The sequence below is a fragment of the Cervus canadensis genome, chromosome 4 (assembly GCF_019320065.1).
Source record: "Cervus canadensis isolate Bull #8, Minnesota chromosome 4, ASM1932006v1, whole genome shotgun sequence".
Classification (NCBI taxonomy): Eukaryota; Metazoa; Chordata; class Mammalia; order Artiodactyla; family Cervidae; genus Cervus; species Cervus canadensis.
In genome coordinates this window covers 16313896-16331771 of record NC_057389.1, presented here as the reverse complement: position 1 = coordinate 16331771, position 17876 = coordinate 16313896, and the positions used below count along the sequence as shown (strand labels likewise).

Sequence of the window (17876 nt, the reverse complement as noted above, 5' to 3'; positions counted from 1 at the left end):
GTATACAGCCTTGACGTACTCCTTTCTCAATTTGGAACCAGTGTGTTGTTCCATGTCCAGTTCTAACTGTTGCTTCCTGACCTGCATACAGAGTTCTCAGGAGGTAGGTAAGGTTGTCTGGTATTCCCATCTCTTTAAGAATTTTGTTGTGATCCACAGAGTCAAAGGCTTTAGCATAGTCAGTGAAGCAGAAATAGATGTTTTTCAGGAATTTCCTTGCTTTTTCTGTGATCCAGCAGATGTTAGCAATTTGATCTCTGGTTCCTCTCCCTTTTTTAAGTCCATGTTGTACATTTGGAAGTTCTCAGTTTATGTACTGCTGAAGCCTAGCTTGAAGGAGTTTTGAGCATTACTTTGCTAACATGTGAAATGAGTGCAATTGTTTAGTAGTTCAGACATTCTTTGGCATTCCCAATCTAAAAGAAGTTGTCCATATACACATACATTATTTTTGAGATTATTTTCTATTATAAGCTGTTTTAAGATACTGACTACAGTTCCCTGGGCTATACAGTAAACCTTTGTTGCTTATTGCATATCTATTTTTTATTAGAAATCTAGTATTGTATTCATACTAAGTCAAACAAGTGAAATAAAAATGTCAAATTTTTTAGCCAGGCAAAACTTCAGAAATTTTCTAAAATATGTTTTCCAATTTGTCTGTCTCTTCTTTTTTGACCATTTTTTCTCAAGACTTTATCAAGTGTGGTAGTAGTCCACACTTGATAAAGTCTTGAGAAAAAAAGGTCAAAAAAGAAGAGACAGACAAATTGGAAAACATAAACTAAATGAAATGGGAGCACTAAATATGAAATAGAAGTGGAACAAACTAGGTAAAAGTAAACAATCCTCATATAATCCAGTTGTTTTTAAGTATGGCTGCTCATTAGAAACATATCTGGAGCTCTGGAGAAAAAAAGCAATAACTGGGCATTTGTGTTTTTCAAAAAGTTCAAGATAATTCTGATATGGATCTGGATTTTAAAAAGTGATTACAGGTTTTTCTTTTAAATGATAGTTTTGGTGATGTAGAATTCTATTATTTTCTGTTGACCAATCATAAATACAGTAGTATTAAGTCAATGTAATAGTTGTATAATCACAGTGGTAAACTATGTTTATCAGTTTTCACAATCAATAGGCAGACAAAAAATAAAAGATAATTACAGCTGCATTCCATAATAGAAACGTGATTAGCCTTGAGGGGTCTCCATACTGATTTATATTCCCTCCAACAGTGTATGTAAGAAACCTCTGAATTCAGAAGAGTAGATGCTCAATGTTTAACATCTCTCTCCTCAGTGCTTATGTCTGGGACATAATCAGTGCTTAATAAAGATTTGAATGAATTAATTGATGCTACAGGAAATGGATTTCAGACAGCTTAAATGTAGCCTTTTTAATAAACAGATACCAGATAAATGATTGGGTCTGTTGGGAGTCTAGCGGAAGGTGCCTAGGAAAGTGGTAGGAATGTAAATGAGCTGGATAATATTAGTCTACTTCTGAATGTATTTTTGAAATATTTCATAATATGTGTTTACATAAAAAGAAAAAAAGATATTATTGTATCCGTCTCTGGCAGTTTTCAGGTAGAGTTAAATAACTATGGTCAAGGAGGACCTTTTAGACCAGATTGGTGTATCAAATGGATTGTAAAATTTAATAGCTGTTAAGGGCCCACCTACTCTTAGTGTGGTATTCTAAAGGAAATGGAAAGGATGGAGACAGAGGTACAGAGTTGCAAGTACATTGTTGATATAATAATGAAATTGGAAGAAAATTGTAATAAATATTGTTGCCTAGACTCTTAGTCCTAGAGTTCTGATTTATCTTGCATTCTCTTTTTAAAAATACTGTAGAACTGTGCTTCCAACTCTGAAGCCACTAGCCACATGTGACTATGCTTAAATTTAATTAAGAGTAAATAAAATTTCAGCACCTCAGTTCTATACAAGCCACATTTCAAGTGTTCAGTGGAATATATCCATCATCACAGAAAGTTCTGTTGGGTAGAACTGCTGCAGAAGATGGAAAGAAAATAAATACTGAATTTTTAAAACTAAAAAAACAGCTCTAAATAACCTTCATTTTACTAAATAATGAATAAGAAAATAATCGAGTAAGAGGATGATTATGGAGAATATTATAAATTGAGAGTGTAGCTAATTGAGAATGTAGCTGATTATCTGAATCAATGAATTAATGAAATTCATAGCTCTTTTTTTTTTTTCAGTGAAATAAATAATACAAAGGGAGACTACCAGCTGGTTGTTAAACATTACAGTCATTGAAAAATAGGGAAATTAGATCTCTATTGTTGAAAATTTAACTGTATGGGATATTTGACTGGGTTTAATATTTAAAGGAAGAAAATACATTATTAATAAAATTTTGCTGAATTTGCTTTATATTTTGTGGGAGCAAACTTTATTAAAATTTCAGTGACTTTCTAAAAAGTAATAATTTGCTCACAGATTACTCAGTGAGTTGTTACATTTTATAGATTGTTGGGTTCATGTTTTCCAGGTCTTGCCTTTTCAATGAAAGTTTTTGTCATCAAATTTCAGAAAATATTATTGGCTCTAAGGCACTCCACCTAACACTGCTTAAATTTTTCTTTAATTTGATTGAAAGTGAAGTCCGACATCTGAGTCAAAAGTAAGTTTTAATCACCAAAAATATGTATCTTTTCTTTATATTGTTTTATGTACCATTTTTCTAATTATTTACATATGCACTTCTTAAAAAACCACCTTGTTTTCTAGTTTAAAGTAGATTTATTTTTAAAATACATGTCTAGATTTAGTCCTTCAGTAGCGGTAAAGATTTATGTTTCTTTAGTTCACATTTTTACTTTTCACTGACTTAACACATTTGGATAGGTAAGATTGTTTTTATTTTTCAGAATTTGTATATTTTTGAATTCTTTAGTAACTGAAAGCCTGAGTAAAAAGCTATACCAGGTTTTAACACTGGCTGTAATATCCGTAAGCTTTGCACATGCTCTAAGACCTGCAGTTACTTTAATGTGTACTCATTGGAGATGATGTTTAAATGGGGCCATTTAAAAAATTTTGTCCTGAATTATAACTAGATATTATGATCCTTATATGTTATGATTTTTCTATATTCAGAAATTACTGGAATTTTTTGTTTTATGGCAAGATATTATGCCTAATAACATGATGATCAATTTAGCAGCTCTTATGCCTAGTAACTGTAGTAGTTAAATTGGCATAAAGATAATGCTTTTCATTTGTCTTTTTATTAGGTTGTATGACTGGTCAGATTCTCAGAATCTGAAAATAACAGGAAAGGCAGTTCTTCATGAAATCTTTTGGTCAGGAAGTGAGAACTCTGGGCTTTTGACCAAACCAGTAAATATGCTTTTGGAGTGGACTATATATTCTCACAAGGAAAAATGCAAGTCTAATGATGTAAGTAGGATTAATTTACAAATGAACATTGGCCTTTGGAAAAAAGTGCTTCTTTGACGTATGCATCTTTTTTCTTCCTTTTATATTTTGAGTTACTTGAAAAGAATTAATATGTACCCAAATACATCCTTGTTTTCTATTTTGTTTATCTAATTGCAAAGTAAAAGATTCTTGGTGGCTGGTTTCATCATTTCTCATTTGGTGATAGTGCTGTATCCACGTTTGGAGAATTACCTGACTATTACTGCTAAGAAGTCTACAGTTAATTATTCTAGATTTTATATTTTTAGATGTTTTAATTTTTAAGGAACTTTTGATTTTAAAAATTGAGCAAATCCATACAACTTTTTGGTGAGCTACTAATAAGTTCTACTTGTTTTTAAAACTACCTTTCTGGATGTTAAGAGTTATTTCCTGAACCATTTCTTCATAAGTAGGTTTTGTTTATCATTTGACATTTAGCATAAAGTGATTTTAGTACGTTTATCTGAAGGGTAACTGGGAAAATTAAATGCAGAAAATATGTAAAGTGCATAGCAACATACTGCTCCATGTTTTAGGTGCATAATGTTAGTCATTTTTCTTTTCAAAATGATCTTTTGGGGACTTCATTGTAAACTTTTTTGTATTATATCATTAATTTCAGTTCATTGTTTAAAATCCCTTTCTTTTACTTTCTCTTCTGTCTTCTTGAATGTTTGAATCTTATTTTTTTTAGTCTTTATTTCTAATATGTGTACTTAATATAAATGTCCTTTTGAGTACAACTTGAGATTCCTCCTTCAAGTTTTGATCCTTTAATGTAGGGTGCTCTTACTGATTTTTTCAAAGTGTTTTTTATTGTCAATTATGAATTCCCCTTTGATCGAAGAAATATTTTGAAAGAGTGTTTTAAAACTTCTAAATGGATGGCTTTTTATTGTTAGTGGATTTTGTCTGTGCTTTTGTTATTAGTATCTAATAGCAACATAGCTTAAAAGTGAGCTATATGTGATTTCTGCTTTCTGAAATTAATTCAACTTTTCTTTTTGACCTCATATAGGATTAGAGGCCAAAATGTGTATTCTGTTATTCCACATTTTTTCCTAACGCCTCTTAGCTCAAGCTTAAATGTTTTAATCAACTCCTAAGACTCCCTTGGAAATATGTTCTTTTTTTTTTTTTTCTTTTTTAACAGTTCATTCTTTATATATAGAAATGCCTTCTTGTTACTCATGAATGATATATAATCATAACTGATAGGTAGTATTTTCTTTGGGGACAGTAAATCTAGTAGATGGAGTGGAGATCTCTGGTGTTTCAGTTCAGTTTAGGTCAGTCGCTCAGTTGTGTCCCAACTCCTTGCGACCCCATGGACTGCAGCCACCAGGCCTCCCTGTCCATCACCAACTCCCGGAGTTTACTCAAACTCAACGTCCATCACGTCGGTGATGCCATCCAACCATCTCATCCTCTGTCGTCTGTCCCCTTCTCCTCCCGCCTTCAATCTCTCCCAGTGTCAGGATCTTTTCCAGTGAGTTGGTTCTCCACATCAGGTGGTGAAAGTATTGGAGTTTCATTTTTATCATCAGTGCTTCCAATGCATATCCAGGGCTGATTTCCTTTAGGATGGACTGGTTGGATCTCCTTGCAGTCCAAGGGACTCTCAAGAGTCTTCTCCAACACCACAGTTCAAAAGCATCAATTCTTTTGCACTCAGCTTTCTTTTTATTTCAACTCTCACATCCGTACGTGACTACTGGAAAAACCATAGCTTTGACTAGACGGACCTTTGTTGGTAATGTAATGTCTCTGCTTTTTAATATGCTGTCTAGGTTGGTCATGGCTTTTCTTCCAAGGAGCAAGCGTCTTTTAATTTCATGGCTGCAGTCACTATCTGCATTGATTTTGGAGCCCCCAAAAATAAAGTGTGTCACTGTTTCCATTGTTTCCCAATCTATTTGCCATGAAATGATGGGACCGGATGCCATGATCTTAGTTTTCTGAGTGTTGAATTTTAAGCCAGCTTTGTCACTCTCCTCTTTGACCTTCATCAAGAGGCTGTTTAGTTTTCTTCTCTTTCTGCCATAAGGGTGGTGTCATCTGCATATCTGGGGTTATTGATATTTCTCCCGGCAGTCTTGATTCCATCTTGTGTTTCATCCAACCTGGCATTTCGCATGATGTACTCTACATATGAGTTAAATAAGCAGGGTGACAGTATGCAGTCTTGACATATTCCTTTCCCGATTTGGAACCAGTTTGTTGTTCCATGTCCGGCTCTAACTGTTGGTTCTTGACTTACATACAGATTTATCAGGAGGCAGGTCAGGTGGTCTGGTATTCCACTCTCTTTGAGAATTTTCCACAGTTTGTTGTGATCCACACAGTCAAAGACTTTAAGCCATAAAGTCTCTTCTAGCTTAAGGAAAATTCTTAAATAGTTCCTCTTCTAATTAATTTCCTCTGATCCACTTTCTCTCTTTTGCTTTTTAAGTTCCAGTTGAACTTACGTTACACCTCCTCTTTTTATCCTCTGTGTTTTTACCCTCTTGTGTTTATTTTCCATTTTTTTCTACACTCAGTCCATTCTGAGTAGCATTTTCATCCAATTTCTAGTACACTAGTCTCTTTCAACTGTGTCTAACATGATAAACAGGGTGATTGCATTTTAATTTTTGTACTTTTTCCAATTTTAGACTTTTTAACTTCCAAATTACTATGGTATATTTTTATGATTTCTGGTTCCCTACAAAGTTTTCAAGGTTTTCTTTTTTCTTTGAACATGGTGATAATAGTTATTTTACAGTCTATGTCTGATTATTCCATATTAGATGTTTTCGTGAGTCTGTTTCTGTTTCTTGTTTCTGCTGTTTTCTGTTACATTCTCTTGCCATCTAGGTATGCTTGACTGTATGCTGTAAATGGCATTTAAGAAGTTATCTTGTAGAAACAGTTCGTGGCAAAGACACTGACTATTTTCTTGTAGGGAGAATTTTTGTTGCTGGGTTCAGGATTTCCTGAATAGTCCAGGTGAAGCACAGAACTGCAGATAATGATAGTTATGCTTCTGCTTTGTGCTTGCTTTGAGATTGAAGCCCTGCAGGGTACCAGCGTATTGGGCGTTAGGCCTTGGGCCATGACTTTTTATACTCTCTTCTGCCCTAGGCTCCAAAAACCACACTTCTGTGTGTCAGCTCTTTCTCTTGGGTCAGCAGATGTCCTTAGGGCACAGTCAGCTAGCTTTGAATGCCTCACTTGGTTTTTACCTTCTCCTGAATCCTGGCTGAGCAGTTTCTCTTAACTTTACAGAAGATGTTTTACATATTTTATTCAATATTTTAAGTTTTCTTCTGTAAGACAATTTATCTGAATTACCTGAGGCCTCCATTATCAGAAACAGAAGCCCTTATTGATTTTTAAAGATTCTATTTAGGGAGTGTCTGAGGCATTCTTTAAAGAAAAAATTCTTTTCAGGGTTTTGTTTTTTTTTTAATTTGAATTAAAAAGGGAGAATTGTTTCTGGGTGTAACTACACTTCTAAGCTAAAAATGATAAAATCCTGATTAATTATCATTGCCTTTTTTTCCTACTGTTCAGACAATAGAATCATTAAGTATAGAAAATATTTATGCAGAAATGCATAAATAAGAAAAAAGAATATTTCTTTTTTATCCATTTGATTATATAAATGAAATTTTCATTTATAATTAAAAACAATAATAAAAGTGATATTTCCACAATTTTACTAAATCACCAAAGGACTCCCACAGTTAAGAATTTACTCAGCAAATACTAATATAAATAGTAATGAATTCATACATATTTAACCTGAAGATTTTTGTTCACATTTATAAGTAAATTAAGCATATTTGTGAAGCGGTATACAAGAAATTGTAGCATCAGTTGTAGTATGAAAACTGGTTTTGAGCTTTGCAAATTAATATTTTATTTAACATTTGTATTGCTTAACTTCATATAAGCTGTTTTTTTTATTGTGATACTTTATGTGTTAGAATTCATTATTGTACTTAATTAATTAAATCTTTTTGGCAGTTTCCAATTTCACAAATTCCATGCATGTTGACAGACATCATTTTCTGTACTGTAAAGCATTTGTATCTTGATTTGCTTAGTTGAAGCATTCAATTTAAGTCATTAGCTAAACAGAAGTCCTCAGTTTATGCTAATATTGTTTTGTCATAATGTCAATCAGAAAGTATTGCAGAGTGACACAATGGCAATGAATTTCATTGTCATAATCTCAGAAAGCTTGGGCCTTCCTTGGCAGAGCAGAGGTGGGATGTGTCAAGGTTATAGAGGAGGTACACATTTTACTAAGCTTAGTGGTTAGTCCTGCTTTTCGTTGTGATGTCCTTAAATGCTGTTTAATTATAACCCTATAGTTATTGGTAGAAATGGAAACTAGTTTGTATTTAAAGATAAAGAAATTGAGGTTGAAGAGTATAAGTAACTTATTCAAGATATCACAGCTTCTTAGGGCAAAACCTTGACTAGTGGCCAACACACTTTCTCTCATTTCACGTGCCACTGTTCAAAATAGGAAAAGACACAGTATGTACTTAATGTTTGCCTCTTTCTGCCAGAGGTACTAGAGGAGCAGTTTGTCATCTGTTGCTGTGGAATATTGTAGAAAGCCCTAATCTGGGGGTCAGAAGGCCAGCATTCAGATTTGTTCTGCATTTATACACTGGTCAATTTTTGGAAGATTGCCAAGTTTATAACCTGTAGATTACTTGTACTGGTAGATAATAGAGAACTGTATTGACAGAATGTCTTCTAAAAGACTTGAACATACTAGAAGGGAGTTCCACGGTAAATATGTCACATGTGTAAATTAAATCTTTCATTTCTTTCTTAGGTTATTTATGCTCTACTCTTTCAGCTTTAGTAAACATTTCAGTATTCCAAGAAAGCTTTTCTCTTTTTATGATTTTCTTTTTTTTTTTTTTTTGGCCATTTTCCCTCTAACCTACTTCCAAAGCGTATATATTCTCTGTGCTAGAAATAGCATTGTTAGGTTACAGTGAGTATAATCCATACACAGTGTCTTGTTCCTGTGGTTATAGTGAATGTCATGGTTAAGAAAATAGTGTAAAAGAATCCAAGAACCTGATTTGAAAGTATATTTTTCTATAAAAAGTATCTATGATGGATATGTGATAGCTATTTTAGCCATTGATACACAGATAGAATAACTTTGGCAGGATTTTTTCGTACCATGGTAAAGGGACCACAGTCTTTCCTTGAAAATACTGCAAGGTGTGCCTCACACCTATCTCTTGATTTTTTTGTTTAGTTTTTCTTATCTTTTTTTTTTTTAAGATTTATTTATTTTTAGAAGCGCTGGGTCTTTGTCATGTGGGCTTTCTCTAGTTGCTGCTAGCAGGGGCTATTCTGTAGTTGTGGTACACAGGCTTCTCATTGCAGTGGCTTCTCTTGTTTCTGAGCAGGGACTCCAAGGCGTGTAAACTTCAATAGTTGTGGCTCCAGGCACTAGAGCACAGGCTCTATATTTGTGATGCATGAGCTTAGTTTCTCCGAGGCATGTGGTATCCTTCTGGACCAGGGATCCGACTGGTGTCCCCTGCATTGCAAGGACTCTTCAGCACTGGACCCCCAGGGAAGCCCTGTCTCTGTTTAATAACAATAATTTCAAGGTGAATTGAATAGTAAGCAATATTGATACTCATCTGTGGTGTTAGGTACACGTGTACATTTATTTGCATAAGGAACGTCTCAACTGGTTGGTTTTGTTATTTTTACATGATGGAGTGCTGGATTATGGTTTTGTTGTTCAGTCGCTAAGACATGTCTGACTCTTTGCAACCCCATGGATTGTAGCATGCCACGTTTCCCTGTCCTTTGTTATCTCCCGGGATTTGCTCAGACTCATGTCCATTGAGTCAATGATGCCATCCAACCCTCTCATAATTTCAAGGTGAACTGAATAGTAAGCAATATTAATACTCATCTGTGGTGTTAGGTACACGTGTACATTTATTTGCATAAGGAACGTCTCAACTGGTTGGTTTTGTTATTTTTACATGATGGAGTGCTGGATTATGGTTTTGTTGTTCAGTCGCTAAGACATGTCTGACTCTTTGCAACCCCATGGATTGTAGCATGCCACGTTTCCCTGTCCTTTGTTATCTCCCGGGATTTGCTCAGACTCATGTCCATTGAGTCAATGATGCCATCCAACCCTCTCATCCTCTGTTGTCCCCTTTTTCTCCAGCCTTCAATCTTCTCCAGCATCAGAGACTTTTCCAATGAGTTGACTCTTCCCATCAGGTAGCCAAAGTATTGGAGCTTCAGCATCAGTTCTTCTAGTGAATATTTAGGGTTGATTTCCTTCAGGATTGACTGGTTTGATCTCCTTGCTGACCAAGGGACTCTCAGGAGTCTTCTCCAGCACCACAGTTCAAAAGCATCAATTCTTTGGTGCTCAACTTTCTTTATAGTCCAACTCTCATATCCATGCATGACTACTGGAAAAACCATAGTTTAGACTATATGGGCCTTTGTCAGGAAAGTGAGTCTGCTTTTCAATATGCTGTCTAGGTTTGTCATAGCTTTTCTTCCAAAGAGCAAGTGTCTTTAATTTCATGGCTGTAGTCAGCATCTGCAGTGATTTTGGAGCCCAAGAAAATAAAGTTTCTATTTTATCCCCATCTATTTAGCAAGAAGTGATGGGACCACATGCCATGATCTTCGTTTTTTGAATGCTGAGTTTTATGCCAGCTTTGTCACTCTCCTCTTTCACATTCTTCAGGAGGTTCTTTCGTTCCTCTTTGCTTTCTGCCATTAAGGTGGCATCATCTGCATATTTGAGGTCATTGATATTTCTCCTGGCAATCTTGATTCCAGCTTGAGCTTCATCTAGTCTGGCATTCTCATGATGTATTCTGCATATAAGTTAAATGAGCAAGGTGACAATATACAGCTTTGATATTCTCCTTTCCCAATTTTGAACCAGTCTGTGTTCCATGTCTGGTTCTAACTTGCTTTTTGACTTGCATACCGGTTTCACAGGAGGCACGTATGGTGGTTTGGTATTCCTATCTCTGTTAGAATTTTCCACAGTTTGTTGTGATCCACACAGTCAAAGGCTTTAGCATAGTCAGTGAAGCAGAAGTAGATGTTTTTCTGAAATTCCCTTGCTTTTTCTGTGATCCAACAAGTGTTGGCAATTTGATATCTGCTTCCTCTGCCTTTTCTATATCCAACTTGTACATCTGTAAGTTCTCATTTTAGGTACTGCTGAAGCCTAGCTTGGAAGAGTTTGAGCATTACCTTACTAGCATGTGAAATGATAGCAGTTGTGCGGTAGTTTGAACATTCTTTGGCATTGCCCTTCTTTGCGATTGGAATGAAAACTGACCTGTTCCAGTTCTGTGGCCACTGATGAGTTTTCCAAATTTACTGGTATGTTGAGTGCAACACTTTAACAGCATCATCTTTTTGGATTTGAAATACCTCAGCTAGAAGTCCATCAACTCCACTAGCTTTGTTCGTAGTAATGCTTCCTAAGGCCCACTTGACTTCACACTCCGGGATGTCTGACTGTAGGTGAGTGACCACACCATCGTGGTTGTCCAGGTCATTAAGACCTTTTTTATATAGTTTTTCTGTGTGTTCTTACCACCTCTTCTTAATATCTTCTGCTTCTGTTAGGTCCATATCACTTCTGTCCTTTATTGAGCCCATCTTTGTATGAAATGTTCCCTTGGTATCTCTAATTTTCTTGAAGAGATCTCTAGTCTTTCCCATTCTGTTGTTTTCCTCTATTACTTTGCACTGATCGCTGTGGAAGGCTTTCTTATCTCTCCTTGCTATTCTTTGGAACTCTCTATTCAAATGGTTATATCTTTCCTTTTTTCCTTTGCCTTTTGCTTCTGTTCTTTTCTCAGCTATTTGTAAGTCGTCGGACAACCAATTTGCCTCTTTGTGTTTCTTTTTCTTGGGGATGGTCTTCTTCACTGCCTCCTGTACAATGGCACGAACCTCTGTCCACAGTTTTTCAGGCGCTGTGTCTAATCCACTCAGATCTAATCCCTTGAATCTATTTGTCACTTCCACTGTATAATCATAAGGGGTTTGATTTAGGTCATACCTGAATTGTCTCGTGGTTTTCCCTACTTTATTCAATGTAAGTGTGAATTTGGCAGTAAGGAATTATGATCTGAGCCACAGTCAGCTCCCGTTCTTGTTTTTGCTGACTGCTTAGAGCTTCTCCCATCTTCGACTGCAGAGGATATAATCAGTCTGGTTTTGGTATTGACCATCTGGTGGTGTCCACGTGTAGAGTCATCCCTTGTGTTGTTGGAAGAGGGTATTTACTATGACCAGTGCGTTCTCTTGGCAAAACTCTGTTAGTCTTTACCCTGCTTCATTTTGTACTCCAAGGCCAAACTTGCCTGTTACTCCAGGTATCTCTTGATTTCCTAATTTTGCATTGCAGTCCCCTATGATGAAAAGAACATCTTTTTTTGGTGTTAGTTCTAAAAGGTCTTGGAACTGTTCAGCTTCTTTGGCATTAGTAGTTGGGGCACAGATTTGGATTACTATGATGTTGAATGGATTACCTTGAAAACCAATGGAGATCATTCTGTCATTTTTCAGCTTGCACCCAAGTACTGCATTTCAGACTCTTGTTGGCTCTGAGGGCTACATCATTTCATCAAAGGAATTCTTGCCCACAGTAGTAGATACAGTGGTAATCGTAGTTGATTTCGCCCATTCTGGTCCATTTTAGTTCAATTCCTAAAATGTCGACATTCACTCTTACCATCTCCTGTTTGACCATTTCCATTTTGCCTTGATTCATGGATCTAACATTCCAGGTTCCTATGCAACACTGCTCTTTACAGCAGCCGATTTTACTTTGACCACCAGACACATCCACAACTGAGCATTCCTCTTTGGCTCAAAGTCTTCATTCCTTCTAGTGCTGTTTCTCCACTTTTCTCCAGTAGCATATTGCATACCTACTGACCTGGGGCGGGGGGGGTGGGGGGTGGGGTGTTCATCTTTCAGTGTTTGGATTGTGGTTTATGTGAAGCTTAACTCTTTGGGCTAACCTCGTCTTTCATATCCAGAGTCTTAAGACCAGGGAGCAGAAGTAACCCTGACTGAAATAGGGGAATACTTTGAGAAATCAAATGTTAACAGTCTCCTGCTTTCTTCATGAGTAGTCTCATTGCTGAAAGCTAGATATACATATATGTTGGAAGGAATATTCTGTGGTATGAATCTAGACATGATCAGTTTGCTAGTTTAAATAGAGATTTTCATTGTCCAGTTTTACGTTCTCTTGATAAATTGAACCATGAGAAGTAACATTGCTCAGTGATCATCTACATTTTGGCTTTGCACAGAACAAGAGTTGGCTTCCTGCAGAGTTCATTGAAGACTAGCTACGACCCAGTACTTACAAGAGCCATTTACAGTCAGCTGCAAGGCTTGTCACCTGTTAGTTTGAGGGAGGTGTGAGCACCTCCCCAGCCTGGCAATAATGGCCAGGCCTACTGCTCACTCCCCGTGTCACACAACTACAACTGCAAGGTTTAAACCCAGTTCTCTATGAAGGCAGGAGAAGGGGCCTTGCTCCTGCCCACTCATGAAATCCTGACCTCGCAGAATCAGGCTGTGGTCACGGTTCTGTATTTTGGCCCCTGATCATGTCAGAAGAAGGGCAGTGCTTCCCTAATCAAGCAGCTTAGAATCCCAAATCTTCAGAGTTTCTCCGCCACCTTCTGATGTCCAGCCCTGCCAGAATACCATGTGCTGCCCAACAGCGTTGCGGTAGGGCAGAAGGGGACCTCTGCACCTGCTGAGGATGCTGTGTGTGGATTTGCCCTCAATAGACACTGGTAGTGGGTCTGGTGTACGCGCTGCTTGACCACTTGTCCTTGTTTGTACAGCCGCTCCAAAATAGCTCTTTAGTTATGAAGTCATTCAACTAATAACGCCTTATGATAACGAATGATGCAATATATACTTGTAAGAACCTTGTCTCTGAGGGCAGGAGAAACAAATCCTGTAGTCACTGAGGGTTCAAAGTGCTGGATATTTCTGTCACTAATCTCACATCAGGTATAATATGATGGCAGAACATAGCAGTTATAGTCTGTTTGGGTATCATAACATTTATTAAAACCTTTTCCCATGCTTTCTACCCAACTGTTAATTTAGTGGTTTTTTTAATGCATCCAACATGCCTAGACAACAAGTACCAAAACTACAGGAATTTTAACTAGTTTAATGTCATTGTGAAAAAGTGTCTATTTAAATCAAAGGTGTTTAAAAATATTATTTTCACACCTCTTCATCTTCATAGTTTATGGATTAGAATGATATTTTTAAACACTAGTGTAAAATATTATAAGTAAACTTTGTATGCCTTGCCATATTTCTTATAGTAGTTTAATAATGTTAATATAGAAATGGTAATATAAAGCAGTGTTTAAACTTGATATTGCTGTATCTCTAAGTTAGATATGGTATTTGATATAATTTAATAACTAATATTTGATCAGCCAGTTTTTTTTTTTTTTTAACAACAAAGTACAGTTTTGCTGTAGCTTGTATTTATTATGTTTTTCAAGTCTTTTCCTTTAAAAGACCATTTAGGGAAATGTAAAGGTTAATTTTATATATAAACAGTAGAGGTGACTAAATTTCTCTCTTTTTTATAGTCATATGTTCTTGTAAACAGAAATCCACAGAAGCCAAATACTTCTTCATTGTTTTAGTAGAATTATTGCCTGACTAAAGCACTGGACACAATTGGATGAAGTTATTTTAAAAGTTTGTTTCAAGCTATCCATATATGAGACCTGGAAATTTTATTAACTGTTTTGTCGTATAGATACAGATATAGATGTAGATACAGATCAGGGGAGGAAGGAGGGAGAAAAGGAGATGGAAAGAATGAAAAGAGGGGGTTAATTTGCTAGAGTTCTTAAGAATACCTTTTAGCATTACCATGCCCCATTTTTCTAAATAGCTATATTTTGCTTCAGCAAGTATTTGAAATAATAGAAATGATACCTTTCAGTATGTTTTAGTAATATTTTTCCATCTTAATGTTAGGTCTTCAAACATGAACTAGCTTACTTATTGACTGGAATTCTTGGAGCAGCAATAGATTATTGGATTGTCCTTGGTCTTAATATGGGTAGAAACGTGATGCGACCCATGTCTGATGACTTAGGAAGTTATGTTTCCCTTTCATGTGATGGTAAGTATGTCTATGTTGCATGAGCCTTATTCCTCACACACGTCATGATTTTATAAAATTTGATATTATAGTATGGAAAATAGTACCTGGAAATAAAGTATTATATGTTTGTATATAATATTAATCACAGTTTTCTTAATTCTACAACTAACAATTTAAACTACCTCATAAAAGTAAATATTAAACAGATTTAAAATCAATTTATTATAGGTTTACCTTTTTTTTGTTTGGTGTTTTAAAATCTCACATGGTGAAAACTATTTTTAATACATTTAGTACTTCTGCTCATTCAACTAGAAAGCATTATCTCTCTGTAATGTTATCTGTGCCATATGAACAGTTTCCTGTTCTCTTCTTGCATGAATACTTAACAGTATTAAAAAATGAAAATCATTAGGTCAGAATACTTACTATGGTATAGAAAGCCACTTGTATTAACTTGAGCTTATATTACTGGTTAAAACATTTCCCCCATGTACCTGTTGCTGTATAATTTTTCTTACTATAACAAAAAGCTGCCACTGCTTCTTTTCCATTGAGTCTGATGATCTAACAAATGAGCATGGATGAAACAAATAAAAGTAATATATAATACATATGTATAATTTTCTCACTCTTCTTCCTTCCTGTATTATCTGATTTTAAAGTTCTCCCTAAAGTAATAGGGAGGAATATTATTTAAGCCATATGATGACAGAACTCATTTTCACATGCTTACTTTATGTTTTGTATGTATGTGTGTTAGTAGCTCAGTCATGTCTGACTCTTTACGACACCGTGGACTGTAGCCCACCCTTCTCTGTTCATGGAATTCTCCAGGCAAGAATACTGGAGTGGGTAGTCATTCCCTTTAAAGACGATCTTCCCAACCCAGGGATTGAACCCAGGACTCCCGCATTGCAGATGAATTCTTTACTGTCTGAGCCACCAGAGAAGCCCATGAAGGTTGTCTCTAACTCTTTTGGGTCTCCAGAGTTAAGGGAGGCTTCTGTAAGACTTTTTTACATTCTTTTTTATTTTTCTCTTTTCATATAGTTGACATACAGCATTACCTTAGTTTCAGGTATACTACATTGTTTGACATTTGTATATGTTAAGAAATGATCGTCACTACTATAAATCTAGTAAACATCTGTCCCCATACAAAGCTATTTCAATGTTATCCACACCATTTATATTCTTACTCTTGAAAGCCAGAGTAGTGCCCTATGAAACATTTCCTTCCTCTTCTCCCTTTCTTCCTTCTTTCCTAAATTTCTAAAATGAACATATTTTAAACCAAGTGAACTTTTATAGCTTTCAACTATAAAAGTTGATTTTGGTATACTTAAAAATATTTTAGACTAAGCATTCTCTTTTGTTGCACATGTGTTTCATTGCATCTTCGTTTCATATAAAAGAAAAAGTTCTTGAATATGCTGTCAATCAATTTAATACTTCGAACAGATTCTAGAATAGGAATCCAGGCTGTAACTGGGTTCAGGATTTATTCAATGATGCCCTCTGCAAAGAGAGGTCTCTCTTTATACTACTGAAGTTAGAAGATTTTTATCTAAAGCATTTTATCTTCTTTTTTTCTTTCTTTTTCATTGAGCTGAGGGGTGATTACTGTTCCTTTTGTGAAGTAGCTGTCCTTTGTTCCATGACTTTTTAACATTTCTTAGCTCAAATTCAATCTTCCTTCAGAATCCTTTCTTATCATTTCTTTCCCACCATTCCTACTAGATGTGTGTGTGTGTGTGTGTGTGTGTTTTCCTTTTTTCCATTTTAGAAACAGAATTCTGGCATCATTTGCTAGCATGGGAACTAAACATTCAGCTAAAAGGATTCCCTGTTTTCATTCCATAATGAAACTTCTTTGAGTTAGAGGACCCAAGATAGGATTAGCAGTGCCTTTAAAGATTATCAGTATATTTATATGCATTGTTTCCAGTGTGTATTAGTTACCTCTAGGGAGATACAACTTATCTTACAGTTTAACCAAATGGATGAAATAATGAGCCATGTATTAACAGAGTTCTGCTGTGTGTTATGAATCAACTTTAATGCTTTCCTTACTCATAATCAAATGTCCCTTAACTTTCAAGCAAGCATTATTACCCACTGTTACTACCAGTTTTCACAAGACAAATTTAAACCTAACATATCTGAGCCTGTAACTGACTTCAGCTGAAATTAGACTTTAATGTTACCACTGTAATCCTGTGAACAGACTGATTACTTTGCTCTCAGTTATGTTTGATCACTAATATTTAAAACTGTAAGAGATTAAACTGTATTCCTGTTTGAAATGCGTGTTTAAGCCTTTCCTTCCCCTTTTCAAAGCACACATCATTGGTTTCTTAGGCTTCCAATTAAGCCATAGATGGGCAGTTTTAAAAATATATATATATCTAAAAATGGTTCAAATTAATATCTCATAAATTTTTGTTAGTACATGTTGATTTTAAGCCTTTGTCAAGATAGAGAAGTCAAGTAAATGATTTATCCTTAAGAGCAGTAGCTTTTCTACAACTAATAGGTGAAACTAAGTTGTTTATTATAGAGCTTGTAGAATAATACACTTAATCCCTACAAGTGAATCTGGTATTCTAGTAATGTCCTTTTGGTCAGTATTTTGATGGAGAATCATTTTCTTGTTCAGTTGCTAAGTCGTGTCTAACTTTGCCACTCCATGGACTGCAGCATGCCAGGCTTCCCTGTCCTCCACTATCTCCCAGAGTTTGCTCAAATTCATGTCCATTGAGTCAGTGGTGCTATCTAGCCATCTCATCCTCTGCCTCCCCCTTCTCCTTTCACCTTCAGTCTTTCCCAGCATCAGGGTCTTTTCCAGTGAGTCAGCTCTTCCCACCAGGTGGCCAAAGTATTGGAGCTTCAGCATTAGTCCTTCCAATCAATGTTGAGGGTTGATCTCCTTTAGAATTGACTGGTTTGATCTCCTTGGTGTCCAGGGGACTCTCAAGAGCCTTTTCTAGCACCACAATTCAAAAGCATCAGTTCTTTGGTGGTCTGCATTCTTTATGGTCCAACTCACATCTCTACCTGACTACTGGAGAAACCATCACTTTGACAATATGGGCCTTTTTTGGCAAAGTGATGTCTTTGCTTTTTAATACGCTATCTATGTTTGTCATAGCTTTCCTTTCAAGGAGCAAACATCTTTTAATTTCATGATACAGTCACCATCCACA

General features: G+C 35.8%; 1 protein-coding gene across 2 annotated transcripts in view; it reads left to right on the top strand.

The window, feature by feature from the left end:
* The window catches only part of SLF1 (SMC5-SMC6 complex localization factor 1), a 69544-nt gene that overhangs the window by 39950 nt on the left and 11718 nt on the right, over positions 1 to 17876 (top strand). For both annotated transcript variants that reach the window (XM_043464652.1, XM_043464653.1), the window contains exons 13-15: positions 2530 to 2661; positions 3275 to 3440; positions 14538 to 14685. In XM_043464652.1, the coding sequence (XP_043320587.1) occupies positions 2530 to 2661; positions 3275 to 3440; positions 14538 to 14685 (446 nt within the window). The remainder of the gene's footprint in view (positions 1 to 2529; positions 2662 to 3274; positions 3441 to 14537; positions 14686 to 17876) is intronic.